General features: G+C 52.3%; 1 protein-coding gene across 1 annotated transcript; it reads left to right on the top strand.

Annotated features, from left to right (window-relative positions):
- The first annotated feature begins 1,905 nt into the window (after nt 1–1,905).
- IGSF8 (immunoglobulin superfamily member 8) lies at nt 1,906–26,617 on the top strand. The gene is made up of 7 exons (XM_054973738.1): nt 1,906–2,038; nt 10,025–10,399; nt 12,572–13,057; nt 13,637–14,062; nt 14,972–15,376; nt 15,748–15,859; nt 25,259–26,617. Exons 1-7 carry the CDS (start codon nt 1,906–1,908, stop codon nt 25,278–25,280), a joined length of 1,959 nt encoding a protein of 652 aa, XP_054829713.1. The 3' UTR covers nt 25,281–26,617.
- The last annotated feature ends 399 nt before the right edge of the window (nt 26,618–27,016 follow it).

The following is a 27,016-nucleotide window of genomic DNA, read 5'->3' as shown; positions in this document are numbered from 1 at the left end:
CTGGGAGCCTGCAGCAGCTCATAAATAGAGTGCAGTCCCAATGGTTAAAACTCGGAGATGAATTCTTGGCTGGAGGGCATTTCTCCGCAACACAGGGCACCCTAACATGACGCCCGTGGCACCCACCTACACCTTTCTGGTGCCCGCCAAGTGTTCTTAGAAAGTGGGCGGGGCCAGGTGGGGGGGTTTGCTTTGCAAGGCTTCTGATGGGCCACTGGAGATCTCATTGGCTGTGCAGGTTTTTTTAAAAAAATGTTTTGGCAGCAGCTGCCAGCGCAGCACAAGGATCTTCACTGTGTGACTGAAGGAAGTTGCAGCAGCCATTTTGGGGCTGGCTCCACGGCCTGCAGCGTGGGAGCACAGCAACATCTTGTACAGAGAAGAGGAACCTGCAGTGGGCCAGAAACTCTCGTGAGACAGGACTGTAGCGGGAATACTTTCTTTCTGGCAAGGGGTTTCCCTCTTATCTGTCTGCAGAATGCTACTCTGAGGGCCAAACTACAAGTGACGAATGACACAGGTTGGACACTTGTCAGCTTCCCTCAAGTTATGATGGGAAATGTAGGCCGCTTGGCAGAATGTTAGACAGGAGACAGTTGAAAAGTCCATTGGACAGCAGTTGGAGAGCCAAGCTGCAAGGCCAGGATGCCTACATTTCCCATCAAAACTTCAGGGAAGCTGACAAGTGTCCGACCTGTGTCAGGCGTCACTTGTAGCTTGGCCCTCAGGGTAATTTCCTCCTCCTCCTAGAATGCTAGCAAACTCTACTAGCAAGGCAACTAAATTATCTCTTCTCTTTGTAACTCTAATCAATTCAACGTTCTGACTGCTGCCATTTTGAGGCAGTCATTTTGTGGCTGGGCCCACCGCACTGTGTCACAAAGCTTGGGGACCCCTGCTCCACAACTCCAGCCCCACCTTTTCTTTGTTTCCAAGAATGGCCTGCTTTGCTTAAGCCATCAGAAAATGTTCCTCCGGAGACTGCTGTTCCTTTGAATCAATGGCCCTTCTTTATGGGGCAGGCAACCACCGTGTCTGTAAGCTAAGCCTCTGCCACTCTGGGGGCCATTGAGTCCCTGGACGTTTGCAGAGACCTCACAAGGCCCAGAGCTGGCCACTTGGCAGTCCCGGGTGCAGCGCGTGGCTCGTCCTTCCGCTCTGCAGCTGGCGTATCAGGGCACCTTTCACAGATGCCAGCTCTCGACTGAGGGGCTGCCAATGGGTTAATAGATCGATTGCCCAAACATCAGCAGTACCAACTATTGCTTTTAATTGCAACGGTCGGGATGCTATTAGCTCAGCACCTGAAACAATGTGAGCTACCAACACTGCAGACGTGGCTCTAACAACAACAACATTCGATTTATATACCGCCCTTCAAGACAACTTAATGCCCACTCAGAGTGGTTTACAAAGTATGTCATTATTATCCCCACAACAAAACACCCTGTGAGGGGGTGGGGCTGAGAGAGCTCTGAGAGAGCTGCGACTAGCCCAAGGTCACCCAGCTGGCTTCAGGTGGAGGAGTGGGGACTCAAACCCGGCTCTCCAGATTACAGTCCCACGCTCTTCTTAACCACTACACCAAACTGGCTCTGCAAATTATGGCAAGTTATGTGTCTAGATAAGCACAACATTTGTCCAAGAGTGGACTCCCTTCATGGATTACTAGAATAAAAGCTTTCAGTTAGACGCTGTAAGAAAAAAGTATTAGAATGGATATAAGAAAGAAAAGTAGCAGCGTTTCTGTAAATACAATAAAAAATAGGATTCTGTTCTTGGAAAAGGATGGAATTTCTGAGAACTCTCTCTCTTATATCCTCTGTAAAGATTTTCTGTAATGCTTGTTTATTAAAAGGGGGGCTGCCAGTCGCTTCGTGGCAGGCGGATCCCCCCCCCCTGCACATGTCACACTTCCACCACCACCCGGAGCCTGGTTGTGCAACTGCTTTTTCTCCAGAGTGTGTGTGGGGGGGGGGGGGGCGGAACAAGCGACAGTTGCCCGGACTGGGATGTCTGCTGGGCTCGTCTCATTTCTGTAAGCTGCCATGGAAAACCGCAAATTACAGCAAGGCTGGGAAGCGGCTTTCCGAGGCCGAGGGGGGAAGGAGGGGCGGGGCGGGGTGGACCCCGAAAGGCCTGGGAAAGGGCGCGCTGGGCCCGGCGGCGGCCTCTGCCCGCTCGGGCCTCTCCGCTGCCGTTTTGCGCCGCTCGAGGGCCCTCCTCCAGGCGCCCCCCCCCGGGCCTTTGGCCTCCGCTTCCTCGCTGCCAGCAGAGTTGAGCGGGCTTAGTCTCCCGGGCAACCGGCCCTGCCGGCGGCAGCCGAGAAGAAAGAGGGGCTCCAGGGGCAGGAGGGGGGAAAGGGCGGCGGCGGCGGCCCGGCAGGAAGGAGGCCTGCGCCGCCTCGTCTCCAAATGGCCACAGGCCAGAAACGCAAGAAAACGCCCCCTGCGACCACCCCACGGGCACGCCCTTTGACGGGCCTCTGGCTGGAGACACTGGGGGGCGGGGGGGGGGGCGGCGGATCACTGGCATGCGGCGGCCCAGCGCCTCGGGGGCCGCCTCTGCTCCGGCGTCGGCCGTGGGGCTTCCCAGGCGGGGAGCGGGGAAGAAAGGGCAGCCTTGTGCCTCCCCCGCTGCGACCCGGGAAACAGAACAAGGAGGGGAGCAGATGCCCGCCCCCCCCCCCGCCCGGGAAGCCGGCGGCTCCAAGGCGCCCTCCCCGCCCCCCAGCTGTGTCAACAGACCGAGCCGGAGCGGCCTGGCCAGAGCCGCGCTGGGAACAAAGGGGCAGCCCCCGGGCCCCGCCCGCCCGCCTCGCAAGGGGCCCCGCCGCAGCCTGCAGGCAGCCCCCGGGCAGGGCTTGGGCGCCCCGGGCACCCCAAAGGCTCGCGCTCCCGCGGCCCCGCCGAGCGCGGGCAAGAACAGCCGCGGCGGGCCAGCCCGGCGGGGAGTCGGCCAAGGCTGCGGCCAAGGCCGGGCGGCGCGTCACAAGCCCGGGAAGGGGCCGGGCCCCGCGGGGAGGGCCGAGCACGTGCTTGGCCGGAGCCGAAAGGCCGCGCGGGCCGGACGGGGCGCTCCGAGGGCGCAGCCTGCGAGCCTTCAAGCGGGAGAGCCGAGCCCCTCATCTGCGCAGACGCATCCGCGCCTGGTTTCCGAGTTCGAGCCGAGCAAAGCGCGCTTGGCCAACAGGCGCCTCCCGCGGTTACGGCCACGAACCCACAGCGGACCCCCATCCCCCCCCAGTCAAACCCGTGCCGGAGGAAAGCGCTCGGGAGCGGGGCCCCGTCCTCCCCCGCCGCCGAGCTCGCGCGCCTCCCCCCCCCCCCGCGGGGCTGGGAGCTGCTGCGCCCCTTTCTGGCCGGCTCCCCCCCCCTTCGCCCCGCTGAACGCCGCGCTGGGCCCCAAGGCTGGCCCCGGCCTGGCTGCAGCCCGCATCCCCCCGGGCCGCTCCGGTCCCGGCGGCGGCATTCCTGGGCGGCCTCCCGGGGGCCGCGCCGCCTTCCCAGCCCTGCCAAGCCCGCGGGGCTCAGGGCGGAGGGCAGCCCGGGCTGGCTGGCGCGGGCGAGGCGCTCGAAAGCGCAGCCCGGCAGGCACAGCCCGGCAGGCACAGCCCGGCCCTCCCGCGCGCGAGCGGCGGGCAGCGGAGAGGGGCCAAGCCCGGCGCCGCCAAGCCCGCTCTGCTCCCCCCGCCCCGCCGCCGCCGCCGCCGCCGCCGCCCCCGGCGCGCAGCCCCGGGGCATGCACAGAGCGCCGAGAGCGGGCCGGCAGGCAGGCAGCGCGCCCCCTCCTGGTGCGTGTGGCGGACGGGCGGGTGGGCCGGGCGGCGGGGCGGAGCTCGGGAGAGGCGCCTTCGCCAGCCATGGATGCTCCGCGCCGGGCGCTGCTGCTGCTGCTGCTGCTGCTGCTGTTGGCCGGTGCGTGCGGGGGAGGCGGGCCGAGGCCGGCCTGGGAGCGGCACCCGCGGCGCCCCCCAGCCGAGCCGCCCGGGCTGCGCTCCCTCTGGCGGGGGCCGGGCCGGTGATGCGGGGCGCTGCTCGGGCTCGGGCTCGCGTGTTGCAAGGCCGGCCGGGCCGGGGGCTGGCTGGCGCGCTCCGGCGGGAGCGGAGGCCGGGCCCGGGCAGCCCCCGGAGCCCTGCGGGGTCAGGCCCGGCACCCTCCGCCTCGCCCCACTGGCCGGGCGGCTCGGGGGCCGGTAGACTGCAGCCGGGCGGGGAGGCTCCTTTTCGCGCCTGCCCAGAGCCTCGGGCTGCCTGTGACGGACGTGTGGTACGGCCTCCCCCAGAAGGCACCCCGGAGAGGCTTCTGCCAGAGCCCCCACCCCACCCACCCCCAGGCCTCGGGTACCCCCGGGCAACCCGCTGGCAGTCGGATCGCCCGGGCCTGGGAGCAGAGCCTTCCTGGCCGTGGCCCCTTCTGCCTGGGGCAGGCCCCGTGGAGGAGCCCTTGGGGACTTTTCGGTCAAGCTGAGCCCAAACGCCCCCCCCCCCGGGGCTGCCGCCGGCCTTGGAGAGTTGGGGCGTTTCTCTCTCTCTCCAAATGGTTTCAGCATTTCGACGGTGCTTTGTTGCTATGGCAGGGTGAAAATGGAGTGAGTGCGTGCAGGATCTTTGTGCCAGGGAGTCGTTTCTGAAATGAATGACATTTAGCCCGTTTCTGGCATTTACACATCCCAGATTTGATTTCAAGACCCGGCAAATGATCCGCGGGTGTTTTGAGGAGGCAGGACCAGACTTTGCAGAACCAAAGTTGGGCAGAGAAGCCCAGTGGACCCCATGAGGTGTGGGTCGAGGGTGGCACAGAAGTCCATATTTCCCCCAGAGTGTTCGTGGCTGAGGATGGCAGGGGAAGACTTGGAAGTGCCTGTATGTGCATTGGCGGGGGGGTGGGGGGGGTGGGCAGAATGTTTGTATGGGCCACATATGTCTGCGTTTCTGTGTTACCTGTGAGAATGAAGAATGGCCCAGTGGGTGCTGCGTTTCACCACCAGCACGTTGCTGGCACCAGTCTTGCTTCCATCTGCTGCCAGGCCCCTGCTGCCCCCCCCCCCCTCGGAGCTCTCTCCGCTCCATTCCAGCATCTGGATCCTGGGCACGTGGGGATGTGGCCAGGGCTGAGCGGGGGGGGGGGCGGGCTTTGAGCTTGGGTCCCTGGGGCTCCTCTCCTCTTTAATTCCCTGTAAAAGGTGGGAGTGCCTAAAAGAAGAAGATTTTTACTTTGGGTGCAGTCCACAGCAAGGCTGCACCTGAGCAGAAAGAAGCCCCCCCCCCCACACCCTTTAATTGTATTTTACTAGGTAAGATGCTCAGAAAGGGTGTGTGTGCGTGCGTGTGTTATGAATCAGATGCGTCATTTTCCAGAGGCTCCCCCCAAAACACTTGACTGGTGTGAAGGATCTGTTCCTGGCCTAACAAAGAAGCCTGGGCCTGTCAAACCGGGTTGCTTCGGTAGGAGAACCTGTGGGCTGGCCGTCCCCAGGGTTGCTGCGATGGAAGTGAGCAGCCCCCCCCCCCCGGTTTGCTTGACTATTCCTGCCAGGGGAGGATGCCCAGGCGTGCCACCCTCTCTGGCCAGAGCTTGGGGGGAGGTCCAGGCACACGGTGCTGCACGCTGGCCAGTTCCTCCGGCCGGCTTTTCCTCCCCTGCAGCTGAGCCCAGAGGCGTTGACCTAGATAGCGCAGTGGTCACGAGGAGTGCCTCTTTGTTGACAAGGGCTCCATCCTCGCCCAGCCTTCTGTCGGGTGTGCTGCCAGGCGCTGTGTCAGTGCTAGGGGTGATGCCTGCATCTCAGTCCCTCTGGAGCCGCCTGTGTGGAATCTGTTGGTCCCTCGAGGCAGCTTGGCAACCAGCGGGCAGGCCTTGCCGGAGACTGCCACAAAGGCTTGTGTGCTGGGGCTGGATCCCCCCCGCCCCCGCTGCAGGTGCTAGGGGAGGGCATGGGGCACGGAAGGGGCAGGCAAGTCCTGCCTCCTGTTCTGGGAGGGGGTCCATGCTAGCCCCTGGTGCTTCGGGAGCCTGTGATGGAATGAAGTGCTTTATTGTCTTACCTGCTGGAGGCATTTGATGATCTGCTCAGCTGTGGTTCTCCAGAGAAGGCAATTTTAAAATTGTATTTTTAATGATAGGCAGCTGGGACTGAGGGCTGCTTCTTGCAATCAAGAGATGTGAAGGCCTGGGGGGAAATGGAAACATTTTGAGGCAGGGAGGGTTTCAGGGGTGTTTTTTTTTCCCCTGAGGAATTTTTGGGTAGTGCCGGGGGAAAAAACCCTTCTATGAAATATTTCTCCTTTGGAATGGGTAAAATGCTTTTTAGGACCATGTTTTATCACGCTGATGTATAGTATCAAGATGGGTAGTCGTGGGAGTTTGTAGCAGTATCTGAAGAAGTGAGCTGTGACTCATGAAAACTTACCCCCTACCACAAATTTGGTTAGTCTTATAGGTACCACTGGACTCTTGGTCTTTTCTGATGCATAGTATGAAAAAGTGTATAGACTGGTTTTTCTTGTGGAAAATTTGGGGGAACCCTGAAATATCTCCTGATTTTTTTTTCCTTTTTAGAATGAGTGAAATGGAAGACAAGGTTTTTAAAAATATAATAATTAGATAATAATTCCTATGTATGCTGTAGACGTATACATTTTCAAGATTTTTTTTTGTTTAAATGTAGTTTAAATTTTGGCAACAATTAATATGCTATAATGATAATATATTGTTGAGTTTAGTGTTTTTTAATGTTATAAAGTTTAACTTGATATCCAAACATAGTAGTCCTGTCTCCTGTGACTACATGAGAGCTCCTATCCGTATAATACACTTTTCTTTTGTTTATGAAAACATCTAGATCCAGAGGAGTTAGCCATGTTAGTCTGTAGTAGCAAAATAGAAAAGAGCCCAGTAGCACCTTCAAGACTAACCAACTTTATTGTAGCATAAGCTTTCGAGAGCCACAGCTTTCTTCGTCAGATGCATCTCACAAAGAGAGCTGTGGTTCTCGAAAGCTTATGCTCCAGTAAATTTGGTTAGTCTTAAAGGTGCTACTGGACTCTTTTCTATTCTGTACTTCTAAATTCCATAAATATGCCAAACAGTACAATTTTATATGCTAACAAAGTGATAAAGGAGGCATTTTATGTTGTTAGTGCAGTAGAAGCAAGTTAGGTTTGATCTGAAAGTTATTTTTGTGTATATTTCAGTCTTTTTGAAAAATTTCTGTTTTTTAAAGAATTTTTTCCTCCAGTGGCTTCAAAATTTCCAAAAATTTTACATCTGTATTCTTTACCCTGCTGGGGCTGTTATCCAAAGTGGAAGGTTCCTGCCTGTCCAAACCTTGCTTAAAATCTTGGGTCTTTCTCCAGCTTCCGTGCATCACTTGGGGCCACTGGTACCTTTACTGTTGTTCTGTGGGCCTCTTATCAGCAGAGGCCACGCTCAGCCACTTGCATTTGGAAGGCTGTGCATTTAAGACAGATGTGTGCTAGCCGACATTTTTTCTTGTAAAGATAAATTCCTGGAGGGATGCCAGATGCCTTTTACTTGAACGTTGCAGATAATGTGTTTGCCATTCCATTGATATACCTTGTGTAGCACTTTTAACGACATACATTGTCTGTTATCCAATTCCATATTTAACTACTGAAGTAATTAAAAATATGGATGACCCCAAACTTACTTGCACAGTTTTGCTTGGAGTCAAAGCTGCTTTCCCCTAGTTTGGGGGAATCCGCCTTTTCAAAGCCTTGGCAGACATGATTCTTATTGGTTGGGAGCATATTTATCCTCCTGCCTGCCCCAGTGGTGCCTCAGAGTAATCCCATTGGCTGTGGCACACATAAATGGAACATTGCCAGTTACTCCAGCAGAAGCAGATCTGAAGAGGGCAAGATTTGCGCATTTGTGGACACTGTGACAATGAGAGTTCGCTCTGCCCTAACTTGCCCCGGCACCTTCTTAGGAGAGTTGCACCCCTTCTGTTGAAGTCAGGGGGCTTAGCAGGGTTTAATTCTACTGGGAGTAGTCCTTCCCTGACTGACGGGGCCTGCGTGGAGGTGTGTGTTTGTGCATGGAGTGTATTTTTGGGTGCAGAACACAGACAGGGCAGAGGCTTTGCAATGAAGAAGCCCTTCTTCCGTGCTTCCCCCCCCCTCCATCACCAGGATGGTCTTCTTTATTAACTTCCACCCAAGTAGGTCCCCCAGGGGAGCAAACATCAAACCATTAAAACATTGGTTGTTGTGGGTTTTCCGGGCTGTATTGCCGTGGTCTTGGCATTGTAGTTCCTGACGTTTCGCCAGCAGCTGTGGCTGGCATCTTCAGAGGTGTGGCACCAAAAGACAGGGATCTCTCCGTGTCACAGTGTGGACAAGATGTTGGCAGGTAATTTATATCTACTCAGGCCAACATCTTCACACTGTGACACTGAGAGATCTCTGTCTTTTGGTGCTACACCTCTGAAGATGCCAGCCACAGCTGCTGGTGAAATATCAGGAACTACAATGCCGAGACCACGGCAATACAGCCCGGAAAATCCACAACAGCCATCGTTCTCCAGCCGTGAAAGCCTTCGACAATACATTAAAACATTGCAAACATAAAAACAGTACTTAAGATACAAATATATAAAAAAGCTTTAAAACAATCAAACAAACACACAAGTAGGGAGGGTACACCAAGCCAAACAAGGAAGGCTTCATCTGCTGGCAGAAGACAATGATGGAGGGGGACAGACAAATCCCCCCGGGAAGGGGGCTCCAATGTTGTGGTGCCACGACGAAGAAGGCTCTGTCTCAGGTTGCCACCCGTCTATCCTCAGATAGAGGGGGGCACCTGAAGCAAGACCTCCAAAGGGGACTGGAATGGAGGGCTGGGCTCGTATGGGAATGGACGGTCCTTCAGGTAGGCCAGCCCCCTGCTGTACAAAGTCAACCACCCTCTTGACTCCCTTCTACCATCCCTTGCCCCAAATCAAGAGGATCTGTAGGAAAGAGCAAGAGTCCAGGAGCCCCTGTAAGACTCACCAAATTTGTGGTAGGGGATGAGCTTTCCTGAGCCACAGATATCTGAAGAAGTAAGCTGTGGCTCATCCCCTACCACAAACTTTGTGAGTCTTATGGGGGCTCCTGGACTCTTGCTCTTTTCTACTACTATAGACAGAATATTCTAGGATTGCAGTCTTAGTATGCTACATCTTTCCCATTGTCATGTAATGTAAGGTATGATATAAGGCACCTCAAAAAATGCACTGAGAATTGTAATGTGTGTGGATGGGAAATTTATTGGATAAAGAGACTGGTTTAGAGACCTTGTAATTATCTAGCCGCTCTGCAAACCATGAGCCAGGTCTTGACAGGAAGGCTCCATAGAGCTTCTGTGAAGTGGATGTGTATTTGTTACCTACAATACATACAGTGAAATCCTAAACAGAGTTACTCCAGTCTAAACTCATTGATTTCAATCTAAGCCCATTGATTTCAATGGGTTTAGACTGTGGCATAGCATAGATCAAGATGAGTAGCCGTATTAGTCTGTCTATAGCAGTAGAAAAGAGCAAGAGTCCAGGAGCCCCTGTAAGACTCACAGAATTTGTGGTAGGGGATAAGCTTTCCTGAGCCACAGCTCACTTCTTCAGAGAGGATCTGCTTTATGATTCTTTAAACTCCAACCCCTTTCCCACAACTGTTGTGTGTGAGTGTAGTCTGTTCTGTTGTGGGTTTTCTCCTCTTGTTGGATAGACTTTTAATTTTGCAAGTCCATTTTCTGCATTGTCCATGATACATCATCTCTGATACCTTTTTCTTTCTGCAGGTTTTTTTCTAACTTCGGGATTCTAGTCCTATTGCATTGTTTATCAGGTGTCCCCAGCTGTTGGATTCCATTGTTTTATTTTGTGTGATCTGTCTTAGTGAGAAAGGCTGGCTATAAATGGGGTGAGGTAGGACAGAAAAGGGCGAGGTAAACAAATGGGCCCTGCCATTTCTCATTACAATTTTCTGTTGTGACTTACCCACATCCTCTCTCTGCACAGCGCTGAGCAGCGCACGAGACGTCCACGTCCCTCCTGGGCCCTTGCGCCGGATTGCAGGCACTGCGGTCTCTATTCCCTGCAACGTATCCGAGTACGAGGGACCCACCGTGCAGCATTTTGAATGGTTCCTGTACCGCCCGTCAGCTCCCGACATCTCCATTGGGGTGGTCAGCACCAAAGACCCCAAGTTCCCTTATGCCATCTTTGGGCCTCGAGTGCAGGCAGGAGCGGTGTCCATCCAGCGGGTGCGCGGAGATGCTGTCGAACTGCGCATCAAGGAGATACGTGCAGAAGACGCGGGGGTCTACGAATGCTACACCCCCTCCACTGACTCCAAATACCTTGGCACCTACAGCAGCAAGGTGGAAGTCAAAGGTACTCCAGGTGGACGTCTTGGTAGCAACGGGGGGCTTGAAGCCAGTGATACTGAACTGTTTCAAGCCAGGGCCCAATGAGTTGCAGGCACGTGACAGGAAGCCACGTTACACTGGAGTCCTGAGGCAGGAAGGGGAACCGGAGATGATCTCTCGGATAATGAGTGACAGACTAAAGGGAGCTGGAGAGGGCAAAGACAAACCAGGCACTAGGAGGTCTCCCGTAGGGAGGAGCCGCGAGGGCCACAGCAGAATTCCCTCTGGGGCAGAGTGATCTTGCCGCACAGTCCTGCCTTTCTCAGCATGCATGCAGAGAGGGGCAGGAGGCAGGGCACTTTTGCTTTCCCCACATCAGATTCTTCCAAAGGGCAGCAGAAAATGGGATGGGCCGCGGCTGAGTGGCAGCGCCTCTGCTTGGCATGCAGATGGTCCCAGGTGGCATCTCCAGCTTAAAAGGGCCAAGCGGTGGGTGATGGGAAGCACCTCGGCCCGAGACCCCGGAGGGCTGCTGCCATTCTGAGTACACAAGACTGACCTCGATGGGCCGAGGGTCTGATTCGGTTTAAGGTGCTTCACGTGTGTCCGCAAAATGGCAGCTCTGTAGAGGCAGGTGTGACCCACCGGAGGGTGCCTGGGCCCGCAGTGGAAGACCGAGGTGGAGGCTGGCAGCTCCTGGCTTCGTCTCAGTCCGGGTGCCACGTGGCATACCGCTGGGTTTTTTTAAGAAGAGTTTCAAGTGGGTAGCCATGTTGTCCTGCAAGAGCAAGGTCCAGGTCCAATAGTACCTTGTTCTTTAAGGTGCTATTGGACCTGGATCTTACATAAAGGAGAACGATCATAAGCTTAAAAATTCCTCATCAGTTGAATAACGTGGCACCTTGGTGTGCAAGCAAAAAAATCCTTGCCAGAAACCTCAGAGAACTCCCCCCCCCCCGCCGCCCCCAAGTTCAAAAAGGCCCCACTTCCTAGTGGGATCTGGAGATCTCCCGGGATTACAACTGATCTCCAGGTGACGGAGATCAACCCCCCTGGAGAAAATGGCTGCTTGGGAGGGTGGGCTCCGTGGTGGCTTAATGCCCTGCTGTGCTTCCTCCCCAAACCCCACCCTCTCCAGACTCAACCCCCCCCCCCCGCCAAACCTCCAGGAATTTCCCAACCCGGAGTTGGCCACCCTATTCTCTGGAGTAAACAGGCTTCAGCAGAACTCTGGAAGGCCGAAAGGAAGAGGGTTGGGGGCAGCCACCCCAAAGGCTCTGCCCTGTATGTCCCTCATCCTTGTTCCTGGTGGGGTGGGCCCACAATGCAGGTGACACAGACCAGTCCCCTTCTGTCTGAAGGCCCAGGCAGATTCCTGGGCTGGAGGCGCTCTCTTCGCCTCCCAGAACCGAATGTGGCGGATAATCGCCTTGACCTGGGCAGAGGGTTGGACTAGATGGTCTGTATGGCCCCTTCCAACTCTGTGATTCTCTGAACCCCTGGATGTCAGGAAGCGGTGAACGCTGCTGTACGTAAAGGACCATCAAAACAATTTCACAGCAGTGGAACAACTTTGCTTTTTAAAAAAACAAGCCTGCCTTGGCCAGATTTTAAGGCGCTCTCCTTTAAAGGCCTTCTGGACTCGTAGGGTTCTCAGGGGTGTTCTTTGAAAGTAAAGCCCAGCTGGATCAGTGAGGGCCGCCCCCCCTCGAGGGCGCAGGAGACAGTGTGACCTAGAGGAAGCACGTTCACCTCCCCCCCTATTTAATAATAATACTCGATTTATATGCTGCCCTTCAGGACAACTTAATGCCCCCTCAGAGAGGTTTACAAAGTATGTTATTATTATCCCCACAACAAAACACCCTGTGAGGTGGGTGGAGCTGAGAGAGCTCTGAGAGAGCTGTGACTGACCCAAGGTCACCCAGCTGGCTTCAAGCGGAGGAGTGGGGAATCAAACCTGGCTCTCCAGATTAGAGTCCTGCCGCTCTTAACCACGACACCAAACTGGCTCTCAGAGCCAGTGGCCATTGACAAATAAGCCTCCATCGAGGCTTATTTGTAAAATGGGGCTGCCGGTGCCCTGTCCTCTCGTCTGGCTTCCCCACGTTTGGGAATTGCTCCCAGTTGAGAAGGGGCCCGTTGCGAGGCTTTGAGGACTGACTGCTGCTGTGCTGCTTTTCTCCTGCCCCAACAGTGATGCCGGACAAGCTCTCCGTTTCTGCTGCCTCTCCCTCCGCTGCGAAGCCCTCCCTCTGGAGCCGCGGGGCTGTTGCTGCCGCCCCCCCAGTGCTGCAGATGACCCTGTCCGAGAGCCAGGAGCTCCGGCTGACGTGCACAGCCCTGAGTGAGACCCAAGAGCACACCCACCTCTCCGTCTCCTTTGGCTTTTCTGGGCCGGAGGCCTCTGGCGGCCGCAGGACAGTGCAGGAGGTGATCGGGATGCGGAGGGATTTCGCCGTGGAGGCTGGTGGGCCTTTTGCGGAGAGGCACGAAGCCCGCGAGGTGTCCCTCGCCAAGCTGGGCCGCCAGCAGTATCAGATGGTCTTGGGTTGGTTGAGGCCGGAGGATGCGGGGCTCTACCACTGCACTGTGGGCGAGTGGACCCAGGATCCCGATGGCAGCTGGCAGCAGATTGCCGAGAAGCAGGTGGCGCTGGCCCAGGTGGCGGTCCAAACCATCGGTAAGTCTGTCTTAGCTCCCTTCCCTGCCGCCTTTCCGCCGCTTTGGACCCATTTTTGGTAGTTCGTAGGTCAGAATGGTGGTGCTTCGTTCACATCTCTCAGCCCAGGGAGTTGGGTGCGGGCGGGGGTTGGGTGTTTCTTAAGCCTGCAGCAGTGATGCCTGGCGTGTCCTAAAGGAACCACACAGATCTCTTAACCACTGGGCCCCTCTGGCTGTTCTCACAGCTGCCCCCGGTGCTCTCCTGCAACGCGACCCTGATCCTGGCACGTGCACCAAACGCCCCCAACTTTCCTGCCTCCGTGGCCTCTCGGGCGGAAATTCCTCTCGTTCCTAAGACCGAAGAGGGCTCTTTGCTCGCAGCGATGGCCGTTGGAATCTGCTTAATCCGGGCTGGGTTAAATAAACGCCCAGTAGGGGGTTATCGGTCAAATGTCCCTGGGCCCTGAAACAGGGTCCCGTGTCCTTTTGGTTGCTCTTGCCGTGAGACGAGGGGTCGGGGCTGGTCCTGTGGAGGAATTCTGGTCCTCCCCATTGCCCCCATGCCGCTGAGGGTCTGTTCTCTGCGCTTTGCTCCCAGCTAGTCGGCTGACGGTGTCTGCCAGTCCGCCCCAGATCCGGATCAGCTCTGGAGAGGCCCTCGATCTGCTTTGCAAGGTCTCTGGAGTCCCGGCTTCCCCTTTGGCCCATGTTGCCTACGTGGTAGGCTGGGAAGTGAGCAAGGGAGATGCCAGGGAGGGGCACCTCGTGGCCCAGCTGGACACCGATGGCGTGCTCGTCCTGGGAGACAGTTACAGCAACCGTGATGTGGGCGAGCGGCACGTGTCCCTTCAGAAGACGGGCTCACCCCCTGGCTCCTACCAGCTGCGGATCGAGTCTGCCCAGCCAGGGGATGTGGGCACCTACCGGTGCGTGGTGCGGGCTTACATCCTTTCCCCGAGAGCGGAGCTGCGCCAGGTGGCCAGCAGCAGGTCGCAGGGGCTGGCAGTGGACATGAAACCTGAAGGTACCTGTTTAATTGTCGGGTTCCTGAGTCACGTAAGCCGGACTTTTGGGTCGCTGAATCAGTACGATGAAGCTGGCCTCCGGGTCAGAGTGGTGTTCTTGCTGCCTGGCTGATGCCTGCCCCGTGTGAGGCATTCCCTCCTGGGTGAGGGGAGGATGCCTCTTCTCAGGTGGTGCCTCCCCCAATGGCTTCGGGAGGTGCTGTGTTCAAATGCCGCGTCATCACTTGGCACTTTTCCAGTTGATCCAAAGGATGGCGACTGCTGGTGCTGCTCTGCTTTGCCTTAAGGCTGTGCAGAAGGGAAGAGGCACGGGTGCCGGGGGGAGGGGGGCAAGGCCAGGCGAGGCTGGTATGAGTGCTTACGCCCCAGGAGAGGCAGTACAAGCCCAAGGCCTGATCGTTGTGTTCAAAGCACAGGCAATCTCGTCTTGCAAGGACCAACGGGCTGTTTCTGGAGGAACGGAAAGGCCAGGGGAACAGCCTGCCACTAGATTTGCCCTGGAGGGTCCCGCTGGAGCCACAATTTGAGGGAAGTTGGTGGAATGCCTTGGGGTGCTTTGGGGGCATCCCTGAGCCAGGCCCAGAAGCTGGGATTGCGCTGGAGGGCTGCTGCCCCCCCCAACTCTCCTACATTATTATTTTGCAGCCTGGTGTTTCTTCTGGGCCGCAGGGAGCAAGGGGGTCACAGTCCTTTTGGAATGGGCCTAAGCTGTGGGAGTGTATAGGGCAGAGTGGGGGAGGCCAGGAGGAGGCTCCCCCCTCCCCCCGCATAAACACCAAGGGTTGTGTGTCTGTCCAGCCTTCTTCTCTTAAGCATGGTCTTCCTTTGCTTTCTGTCCCCCGTATGGGGGTCTTGGCCCCCGGGGGCATTCCTGGGCTCTCACGTGTTCCTCCCTTCCTTCCACGCAGGGGTGGTGCTTGAGGCCCATGCGTGGCTGCCGTTCCCCACCATCTACCGGGGGGACACGGTTGACGTGCGCTGCAACATCTCTGTGGAATCAACGCAGGCTGTCCATGTGGCTCTCAGCTGGTGGGTGGAGCTAGCCCAGGAGAATTCGGAGCCGCGCGGCCGCTTGCTGGCCTCAATGAGCCGTGAGGGGGTGGCTGCCCTAGGAAGCCGGCCATCCAGTGGCCCTGTGAGTGTGGAGAAGGTTGGCCCACTGACCCACCGGTTGCGCATCCACGAAGTCCAGCCGTCAGACGAGGGGAAGTACCAGTGTGCCCTGACTGCCTGGGTGCGCTACCCAGACCTCAGCTGGTACAAGGCCGGAGCTGTGAAGTCCAACGCTGTCGCTGTCTACCCTTATGCTCTGCGTGAGTTGCAAGCTGGCGGGTGGGCCAAGAGGTGCTTTGCCTCCTCCGCTCCTTGTGGCCGCTGCTGTACGTGCCGTCTCCCTCCGAGGAAAACCCTTGCACAGCGCTGCGGTGCGCACGGCAGTGTTTGGGGTGGCACAAACCGTAAAAGTCCAGTCTGTGCCCTGGGGAAGTGACAGTGCCGTGGAGGAGACAACGGGGCGGGGGGGGGTGCCCAGATCACGGGCCCTTCTTGAAAAGCCAGGAGACCAGGGGGTGGCAGGGTTGGCAGCCAGGTGGGCACCGAGTGGTTACGCTCCTCAGGGAGTGAACGCACTGCAGGACCTTTTCTCCCCCTCCCTCTCTGACAAGCCTTTTCTCTCCCCCTCCAGCCATGGACACCTTGTTCATCCCCCTCCTGGCAGGGGTCTCCAGCGCCCTCTTCATGGGCATCTCCATTCTAGCCACTGTCACCTGCTGCTTCATGAGGCGACTCCGCAAGAGGTCAGTGGGGAGGGTCTCGGGGGGGGGGCAGGAGCCGGCCAGAGGGGGTCTGCCAACGGGGCTTTCGTTGCATTGTCCGTTCCACGAAAGGTTCAGGGGCACGTTGGCCTCCCACCCCAGGCGAGACAAACGTGCCGTTTTGAGCTCTGCCTTGCTGGCTTCTGGCCGGGGCCCACCTCATTTGACGGCTGGCACCTTAGGAGATAGTCAGGCTTGGCCTCTGACAAAATGAGATGCTGATGGGCCAAAGACGGCAAAAGCTGAGATGCAAAGGAAAATGGCACATTCAGCATTAAAATGTCCCTTCTGATGGTTTATATGTGAAATACAAAAGGGTCCAGTAGCTCCTTCAAGACTAACCAACTTTATTGTAGCATAAACTTTCGAGAACCACAGCTCTCTTCGTCAGATGCATCGTCAGCTTTCGAGAACCACAGCTCTCTTCGTCAGATGCATCGGACATCTGTGAGAGCTGTGGTCCTCGAAAGCTTATACTACAATAACATTGGTTGTTCTTAAAGGTGCTACTGGACCTTTTACTATTTTGCAACTACAAACTAACACGGTTAACTCCTCTGGATGTGAAATACTGTAACTGGAGTCTTGCCAACTGGAAATGTTGGCAAATTTCTAGTCTTTGCCCAACTGCTGGTCTCTTTCCCTGTTTGTATGTGTGTGTGGGGCGGGGGTGGGTGGGTTCTGCTTTTGGTCTGCCCGGCCCTCTCCCTGCCCCCCACCCATGGCTTGGGCCATTTAGAATTTTCATATGCACAGAATGTCTAATAAGGTCAGACTGAAAACATAATATTTAATTATGTTATTTATAGTCCCTTTTTCTCTATGAGTCCCTAGGTGGATTACGCAGTGTAAGCCAATACACTCAGTAGCAGGGGCTTTCAATAAACAATGCCACAGAGTATACAAATGTACAGTTTGCAGAGATTTGAAAACATAGAAATCTGATACAGAGCTAAAAGATAGCATCAGAATTTAAACAAGATGCACTAAACCGGGCAGAAACCACCCATCGGGGACATACTTATAGCAACAGACAGGATACAGTAGCAGGAGTATAATCTATAGTCCCCGTCTCTTTACCGGAGCATCTTTCTGAACCGTAGTGATACAGTACAGCTCTCCTACCTGCATAAAAAGACCTCCAGAAGAATGCAGTTGTGGATAAGCAAGAGGGCAGGAGCTTTCCTTTTTTTTTTTTGTAAAATTTTTATTGGGTTAGAACATTAATATTTTTACATTACATTGCATTCAATTATCCCCTAATTTTTCGTTTCTAACCCCCTCCCTTTCCCCCCCTTTTGTTGACTTCCAACAGCTTTCCCACCCTCTGTCCCTTTTCCCTTACTTCTATTAATTTCCTCTATCTAAAACAAATATATATTCTCCATTATATTAAGCAGTACATCTTTAACTCTTTTACTTACTAAACATCCAAACTATACTTCTTTAGATAAACAATTTATCCCATTTTCCAGTTTTGAATATTTCTGTATGTCATAAACCATAAAAATTTCCCACATTTAAATCAAACAATTTGATTTGTTCTCTCTATATTAATCATTTCTTCTTTTTATAGTATTTCTATATAACTCATCACATAGTCAGTCATTTTAACTCTTCTATACATTCAGTTTGGTGCATATAAGTCTTATCAAGTAAAAAAAAAATATTGTTAATTACTCAATCCTCATGTTTAAACCGTTAATTATTCTCTATCAATATTCTATCAATTAACCTTTACATATCTATATATATCTCAATCAATTAATTAATCTAACTGCTTATAAATTCACATTTCTCTTCCTCCCCCGGTAAAGTCACCCCTCTCTTTTATACTTTTATTGTACTTCAGTAGTTCTCAAACTGCCAGTTTTCCTCCCACCTCCCACTTCTTCTCCAGATATTGTTTCAGCTTCTCCCAGTCTGTGTTAAACTGCCCTGAGTCCAGATCTCTCAGTTTTCTTGTCATCTTGTCCATTTCAGCCATATACAGCAATTTGTAGATCCAATCTTCAATAGTTGGCACTTCTTGTACTTTCCATTTCTGCGCATACAAAAGTCTAGCTGCTGCAGTCATATAAAATATCAACGTCCTATGGTGGGCTGGGATTCCCTCCATTCCCAAGTTTAGCAGCAGGAGTTCTGGGTTCTTATTTATTTGAAACTGTAAAATTTCACTCATTTCTCTTATTATTTCCCCCCAGAACTGCCTAGCTACCTCACACGACCACCACATATGATAGAGGGAGCCCTCATGCTTTCTACATTTCCAGCATTTATTAGAAGTGTTCAAGTTTCCTAGCGCAATCTTCTTTGGTGTCATGTACCAACGATAGATCATTTTGAAAATGTTCTCTTTAATATTAATACATGTCGTTGTCTTCATTGTAGTTTTCCACAAGTATTCCCATGCCTCCATTGTTATTTCTTTATTAAAATTTATAGCCCATTTCACCATTTGTGTTTTAACTGTCTCATCCTCGGTATACCACTTCAACAGTACTTGGTATACCTTGGATATTCTTTTCTTGTCCTCTTTAAAAAGGGTCTGCTCTAGTTCCGAATTCTCTGTTCGTATACCTCCCTTTACAGAGTCCGAGTTATACAAATCTCTGATCTGTCTATACTGGAACCAATCGTAGTTCAGTGATAGTTCCTCTTGCGTCTTTATTCTAAGTTTAGACACTTCAGTTTTAGTTATTTCTTTGTACGTTAAACATTGTTGTTCATTATCAACAGCTCTCGGATCTATCACCTCGTATGGAACCACCCACAAAGGGGTTCCTTCTTGTAGGTAAATTCTGTACTTCTTCCAGATTGTATATAAACTTCTCCTTACAAAATGATGCAGGAACATCGAGTTGACCTTTACTTTGTCATGCCATAGGTATGCGTGCCATCCAAAAAATTTTTTATATCCCTCTAGGGCTAATAGTTTCTTATTCTTTAATGTCATCCACTCTTTTAACCAAACTAGGCAGATTGCATCATGGTAAAGTCTCAGGTTGGGCAGTTGCATTCCGCCTCTTTCCTTTGCATCTTGTAGAACTTTTACTTTCACTCGAGGCTTCTTGCCTGCCCAAACAAAATCTGATATTTTCCTCTGCCATTTTTCAAATTGTTTAGAGTCTCTGATGATTGGTATTGTCTGTAGCAAAAACATTACTCTTGGTAACACATTCATCTTAACTGCTGCAATCCTGCCCAACCATGACAAATTCAGTCTATTCCATTTGATCAAGTCTCTCTCTATCTGAGTCCATAATTTTTCATAATTATTCTTGAACAAATCTATATTTTTTGCAGTCAGCTCAACTCCCAAATATTTCACCTTACTAGTTACTTCACAGTCCGTTGTTTCCATTAACAATTGTTGTTTCTGCTTAGTCATGTTTTTACATAATATCTTTGACTTCTTTTTGTTAATGAAGAAACCTGCCAAGTCACCAAACTCCTTGATCTTGTCTATCACTTTTGGCATGTTCTCCAATGGATCTTCTACAATTAACATTATGTCATCTGCAAATGCTCTAACCTTGTATGAATAGTCCTTTATTTTTATTCCTCATATTTCCTCGTCTTGTCGTATTTGTATCATCAGAATCTCCAATACTAAAATGAACAACAATGGAGATAACGGGCAACCTTGTCTTGTTCCTTTACTAATCGTCAATTTCTTGGTCAGTTCATCATTCACTACAATTGCTGCAGTCTGGTCTCTATAAATTTCTTTAATTGCTCTGATGAATCTTTCTCCCAATTGTAGCTTTTCCATAGTGGCAAACAAAAAATCCCAGTTTAAATTGTCAAACGCTTTTTCAGCGTCTACAAAGAAGAAACCAACCTCTTTGTCACAACGCTTATCATAATATTCAATAGCATTGATCACTGTCCTTAAATTGTCTCTTATTTGTCTGTCTGGCAAAAAGCCTGCTTGTTCCTCCTCTATGACTTCCGAGAGCCACCCCTTCAGTCTCTCCGCCAATATCTTCGTAAAAATTTTATAATCATTGTTAAGTAGTGATATAGGTCTGTAATTTTTCACGTTAGTCAAATCTTGGCCCTCTTTTGGGATCAATGATATATTCGCTTCGCTCCAAGTGTCTGGAATTCTTTGATCCCTAAAAACTCCGTTCATCACCTCTTTTAGGAATGGTGCCAGTTCGTTGGCCATTGTCTTATAAAATTTAGCCGTAAGTCCATCTGGCCCTGGCGCCTTTCCTAGATTTGCAGATTGTATTGCCTTACTTATTTCCTCATCAGTTACTTCACTATTCAACTTATTTCTCCAAGCTTCCGAGATCTCTGGAAGTTTGGTTTTCTCCAAATATGATGCTATTGATTCTTTGGTTACTTCTTTTTTATTATACAGCTTAGCATAAAATTTATAAAAGGCTCTACTAATGGTAGTCTGCTCCAGGTACGTTTTATTTTCTTCACAGATTTTATTTATTATTTTCTTTTCCCTTTTCTTCTTCAATTGCCATGCCAAATATTTCCCAGGTTTATTAGCACCCTCAAAAGCTTTTTGATTCAGTCTTTTAAGGTTCCACTCCAATTCTTTATTACTCATTGCTGTTAACTGTTCTTGAAGAATTTTGATTTCCTGATGTATTTTCTTTTTCCCTGGTCTCTTTTTTAACTGTATTTCTTTGGCCTTTATTTTCTCCTCAATCTCTTGTCTTTTCTCCTCTTTCTTTTTCCTTGCTCTGCCATTTAAGTCCATTAGTATGCCCCTTACAACCGCCTTGTACGCGTCCCAAACTTTACTGGTTGGTACTTCTTTATTCACGTTATATTGTATAAAAAACTTTGTCTCTCTTCTCAATATTTCCATATTTTCACTTTCCTGTAGCAAGTCCTCATTTATTCTCCAGGCTTTCCTTTTTCTCCTTTTTCCAAATTTCCACATAATTGGATTATGATCTGAGCCTACCATCGGCATTATTTCTACCTCCTTAGTCCATAACGCTAAGTCCTTTGAGGCCCAGATCATATCAATTCTTGATAATGTAAGATGCCTTGCAGAATAAAAAGTAAACTGTTTGGTTTTAGGATATTCTCTCCTCCATACATCTTCGAGAGTCTCTTGTTGAATCAACTCAAAAAAAAGCTTTGGCAATAGTCCTCTTTTCTTTTGTGCTGTTGTAGTCTTTTTATCTAATTCCAAATCTGTCACTCCATTAAAATCTCCAGCAAGAATTATCTGGTCATATACAAGATCGTCTAAATGTTTCCTTAAATCCTCAAAGAAGCTTTCCTTTGCACCGTTAGGTGCATAAAGTCCGACTACCAACACTCTCTTTAAATTCCAATTACATTCCACCGCTACAAATCTAGCTTCCACATCTCTCATAACAAATTTTGGCTGCAGCTCCTCTTTTATGTACAACACCACTCCTCTTTTTTTCTTGTTAGAGGCCGCTACAAATTCTTTGCCCAATTTTCCAGATTTTAAATATTTTACATCCTGTTTTCTAATATGGGTCTCCTGCAAACAAACAATATCACATTTTTGTTTTAGTAGCCAATGAAAAATATTTTTCCTCTTATTCGGTGAGTTTAGTCCATTTACATTCCAAGATAATACATTACACTCCATATTCATGGTTTTGTTGGTAAGTCTTTTTCATTGTCCTTGATAAATCTCTCCATCTCCCGCTCAGATCTGATGCGTTTTTTTGCCCCTCCAAACTCAAAGGACACTCCTTCCGGTAGCTCCCATCTGTATCTGATATTCATGTCCTTCAAAGTTTGAATTAGCACTCTATATTTTTTCCTGTCCAGTAACACTGATCTGGGCAGTTCCTTCATTATGATAATCGTCTTGCCATCAATCTCCAATGGATCTTGAAATTGTTTTGTCACAATCCTCTCTTTCATGTTTCTAGTTGTAAACTGCACAATCACATCCCTTGGTAGTTTCCTCTGGGTTGCAATTCTCGAGTTCACACGGTACGCCACATCTAGGATAGCCACAATTTCCTCCTCCTCCTTCCCCAGGTAATCAGCCAACACCTCAGTCATCTGTTCTTGCGCTGACTTCCCTTCCACTTCTGGCAGACCACGAAAACGAAGCTGCTTCTCCATGTGTTTAGTTTCTGCAACTGACATCCTCCCCTTCACCAGTCTCATCTCTGTTTGTTGCGTTTCTATTAAATTCTCCATCGCGTCTTCTACTGTTTTAACTCTCTGCTGCGTTCCTTGTAATTCACTACTAATCGTTTCCACGCCTTTTTTCACTTCTGACAGCTCCGACTTTACTGTCTGTGTAACTTCTTTGACCTCTTTAATAAGCTCCAATTTCGTGTCCTTAAGTTCTTTCATCATGTCTATAAGCTTTTTGTCCAAATTTTCTATTGCCGATTGCCACTCTTTTTTCGACATCGTGGGGCTTGCTTTAGCTCGCTCCCACGAATCTGCTCTCTTCCTTAGCTCCGTGGCGTATGTTTAAACGTTTTCCTTTTTTTCAAATGTCCCAATCTTTGCCAAAATTAATTTTTTGTATCCAAAATGTCGGGCGTCTTTTCTCTATGGTTTCTCTATGTTATTGTAATCCAAGATGGCCTACTTCCTCTTCCGCTGAAGCCGCGACCCTTCCCTTTTCAAAAATGGCGATTCCCTACTTCCTGTCCGTCGGCAAGGGCCGCTTCCCTCCAGCCACTCTATTGTTGTTACGCACTTCCTGTCTCCCGTCTTCCCACAGCAGGTCTCGCGATGGTGTCTTTTTCCCACAGCTCCAAAACCACAGGTATTCAAAACAATAGTCCGATTTTTGCAATAACTTCTTTAAATTTAGTCTCTTTTAAAATACAACTCCTGCCGAGTCTTCACCTCCTTTTCACTAGTCTGTTGCAGTTTAAAAATCTACTTTCTTTCCTCTCTGTTTTTATCAATCTGTCCCGTTTCAAGAGATAGCGATCTTTACCTTCTCTTCAACTTTCTCGGGTTGTAATCGCTGTTTCGATCTTAAATTCTCCTCTCGACTTCCCTCCCCGATCGAAGCTTGGGTATGTAGGTCTTATGCCAGCCGAATTGGCCCCAGAACTGCCGCAGAGATTATAGCCGACCCGTCGCAAGGTGGGACCTCAAGGATTGAGGGGGAGACTCCTTGAGTAGAGCCCCCCCTCATCCGAGATCTAGCTCACCCTAGGGTCTTGAGCGTTCTTTGCCTGCTCCCCGCCTGAGAGCAGTCGGCCGCGGGTTATTTTCACCCCTCCGGCCGGTTAAAACGGCAGTCCGGTCAGCTCCGCAAATGGAGCTGCGTTAGACCTCCATGAATCCCAAACCGGAAGTCAGGGCAGGAGCTTTCCTGACTTCTTCAGGCAGGCCATTCCAGGGACTGGAGAGCCAGTTTGGTGTAGTGGTTAAGAGCAGCAGGACTCTAATCTGGAGAGCCGGGTTTGATTCCCCGCTCCTCCACTTGAAGCCAGCTGGGTGACCGTGGGTCTGGCACAGCTCTCTCAGAGCTCTCTCAGCCCCACCCACCTCACAGGGTGATTGTTGTGGGGGATAATAATAACACACTTTGTAAACCGCTCTGAGTGGGCCTTAAGTCGTCCTGAAGGGCGGAATATAAATCAAATGTTGTTGTTGCCACAGCAGAAAATGTGCATGTACAGGCAGTTGTCGATTTTGCCTGTTTGCAGATTGGCCGCTGCAGAAGGCCCTGTTGAGATTAGCGAAGCTGCCGTGGTGGAGCATAGGAAGAGAGGCGGTCTTATAGATATGAGGGGCCGAGGCCCTGAAGGGCTTTGTATGTGATAAGCGAAACCATGAACTGAGCCTGATAGCTGACGGGCAGCCAAGAGTGGGAGGCGTCCGCATGCTCCGCCTGGCCCCTGATGATAATCTGCTTGCAACATTCTGCACCAACCGGAGTTGACTTTGAGGGCAGACACATGCAGAGTGCATGACAGTAGTCAAGCCTCAATGTTTCTGCGTCGTGGATCCAGCTGGCCAGATTGGCCAAGTCAAGGCAGGGGATCATCTTCCACGCTAGACAGCTGGGAGAAGGCCTTTCTTGCAGCTGCCTTAACTTGCTTCTCTAGCAGCAGCACTGGATCCAGTATAATCCCTGGGTTCTTAACCGAGTCTGCAAGGGGCAGCGGAAGCCCACGGAAAGTGGGGGGGGGGCGCAGCATCCGTCAAGTTCTCTGCCTGACCCAACCAGCATCACTTCGGTCCTTTCTTGCTTTGGTTTCAGTTTGTTCACTTTCAGCCATTTGACGACAGCTGTCAGGCGGTGATTTGAAACCTAGACCTCATCACCAGGGGATTTGGATGATAAGGAGTCATCCTCATGTTGACGGCATCCCTTTCCACAGCTACAGAGGATTTCTCCTAAAGGGTTGGGTAACATGGGAGAGACCCCACAAGATAATTCCCACCCTGCAGGCGGCTGGTCCCCATCAGCAACCCTGTGAGTCTGTTCCATGGGGAATTATTTGAACCAGTCCCAGGCCCATCCCCGGGTACCTGCTCCTGCCTCCAGGTGCCTCCGCCGGACGGCCTGACCGACTGAGTCGAAAGCTGCCGGTTGATCCCGTGGGAGCAACAGGGAAGCGTGGCCGTTGTCTACACTCAAATGACAGTCATTCCCCAGCTGTCTCCTTCCCATAGCCCGGCCTGAAACCCGGCTGAAGAGGGGCCAGAAGACCTGAAGCTGCTCTGTTCCTCCTCTTTTCATCACATTGCCCAGAAAGGGCAGAGTAGGGACCGGGCAATAACTGGCCACATCATTTTTTAAGTAGCAGGAGTGTAGCTACCTCCTTGAGCGATGCCCTGAGTTAGTGACTGATTTAGGACAGACCAGAAGGGCTCCGTTGTGGGTCTTTAGCAGCCAAGATAGGCCAGGGTCCAGAGCACGAGGAGCACCCTTCCAGGTGCCTGCGTGGAGTCTTGATCGCCAGCATGGGGCATTTTGTATGTTTGGATCCCCTGCGTTTATCTGTCATTTGCAAATCGTTGCTTTGTAGGATGTTTTATATTTTTCGGTGGGGTCCCCTTTGCTGGCTGCTCTTACCATTCGTTCCTTGTGGCGGGAGGGGGGTGGGGTGGTGTTCAGATCTTTTTTTTTTAAAGTAACACCGGTTCCCTGGGGTACTTGACGTGTCCAGAGCAAGCAAGCCCAGTCCTTTGCAGCCAGAAGCGCCTACCTTGCCGGACGAGGCTAGGGTGCCCCTCGCCCCCATCTTTGGCAGGGCCCCCAGTGCTCTGCCAGTGGCCCAGGAGTGGTTCGTGCCACCTTGGCAGGATGCGTGCTGCTCTCAGTTGCCGCGGATGAGGGTTGGGTTGGACGCCAGGTGTGATGGGCTGGGTCAGTCGAGGCCGGTTTGTGCCTGCTGGCCCCAATCCACTCCCCCCCCTTCTTCTGTGCAGGCACCTCCCTCCGCCTCCGTGAGGCCCTCCCTCTGCCAGACCTCTTCCTGTTTCCTGAGCGAGGTGGCCTGATCCTGAAAGCAGCTCTGCGCAACCTCTGGACTGAACGTGGCTCTGCCCCCTGGAATGCGCCTCGAGCCGAAGAGCCCTGAAGCTGCAGCTCACGTTCAGGCCACGGGCGTGACTGTTTCCCGAAGGGCCCTTCCTCTGTGTGTGTGTGTGCGTGTGTGTGTGTCTGTGAACAAGAGACTACGGGGGATCTTCCCCAGAGAGCTTCTCTCACCTCACTTGCTGAGTCCAAGCAGGCCCTCTTCTTTGGTCTGCTGTGTTGCTTGACACACGTGTCCCATGCAAAGCCCCCCCTCTCCACACGCGGAGCTGATTGGAGTGAGACCCTCTGACTTTGGGGATGGTCAAGGCACAGGGGAGGGCTGTGGCTGTTCTCTTTTCTGCCAAGAATGGGAGGCTTTAGGGGTCTCCAAACCACCCCCCCCCCCAGCCACTGAGGATTAGCTGGAAAACGCTGAATGGGTTGGTTGAGTGATGGCGGGGGGCGGGGGGGCACCCTGAGATTGGCTGCTGCAGCTGCTGCTTCCCTGCTTGGGCTTCAGCAGCCCCCCAACCGGGATGGCTCTTGGGGCAGTTCAGCTGAACGAGCATCTCGGATCGAGGCAGGAAGACGGGGTGGTGCTGGGGCAGGTGCTCCAGGAGAGAATGCCCCCGGGGGGGGGGTCCTTAAACATCTCCGGTGTGCAACACAAATGCGCAGTGGGTGCTTTGAGCTTCTTTCCCCCCACCCCCCCACCACGCTTGCACCTTGGCTTGGGTGGCCTTGAGGCTGGGCTGGAGCTTTGGCTTGGCATCCAGACCTCGTCACCTGCCGTGGCAGAACCGATCTCTCCCCAGGGGCGTGACGGAGCAGAGGGGCAGAATGAGCACTTCTTCTGGGTTCGCATAGTTTTGAATTTGTGCTTCCAAAGCCAGCCGTTGTCCCTTTTCTCTGGGAACGAGTGAAGGAGGCACACGTAGGTAGCATCACCAAAAACAGCTTCTGTGGCTCTGCCCCCCGCCTCCCCCCCGCCCCCCGTGAAGCCTTCGCCCATTGCAATGGCCCCTTTCTGCCCCACGGCTGCATCGCAGAGGGTGGCGCTTCCCAGGGGGTGTGCTTTGTGGAGCAGCTGCCTTGGAGGACGTAGAGAGCGGCAGGAGTCCAGGAGCACAACTGGCCCGGAGGGAGAATCCACCCAGAAACTGCCAGTTATTTTCTGGCCGCTGTTTATTTTTAGATCTGCTCTGAAACGCAGCAAAGCGATGCGGGAGGACTGGGAGAACTCGGGCTGGGTGGGGGGAATCAGCGCGCTGAGAAGGAGCTGCCGCAACCCCTGCTTGCCCCGGGCCTCTGTGGCCACGTGGCAAGCCAGCTGCCCTTCTCCCCGGGGGGTGGGTGGGCGGTGCATGGAAAAGAAAGGTGTTTGTGAGTATGAGAATGAGCCGAGTGGACACCACTTGTCTGATGTGTTTTATTTATTAAATAATTTAAATAAAATGTGATTTTGTTACAAGTACAACAGTGAGGCGCCTGCCAATCGCCTGACCGCCTTCACACTTAAGGGGAGGGTAGCCAGCCTCCAGGTGGGGGCTGACGTTCTCCCAGAATTACCAGGGGGCTCCTGTTCCCCAGGAGACGAGGGCTCCTTTGGAGGGGGGGGGGCTGTGGCTCTATATCCCACTGCGGTCCCTCCCCAAACCCCACCTTTC

The sequence above is a fragment of the Eublepharis macularius genome, chromosome 1, assembly GCF_028583425.1.
Source record: "Eublepharis macularius isolate TG4126 chromosome 1, MPM_Emac_v1.0, whole genome shotgun sequence".
Taxonomy (NCBI): Eukaryota; Metazoa; Chordata; class Lepidosauria; order Squamata; family Eublepharidae; genus Eublepharis; species Eublepharis macularius.
The sequence above is the reverse complement of the archived record's forward strand: the minus strand, read 5'-3'. Positions and strand labels throughout refer to the sequence as shown.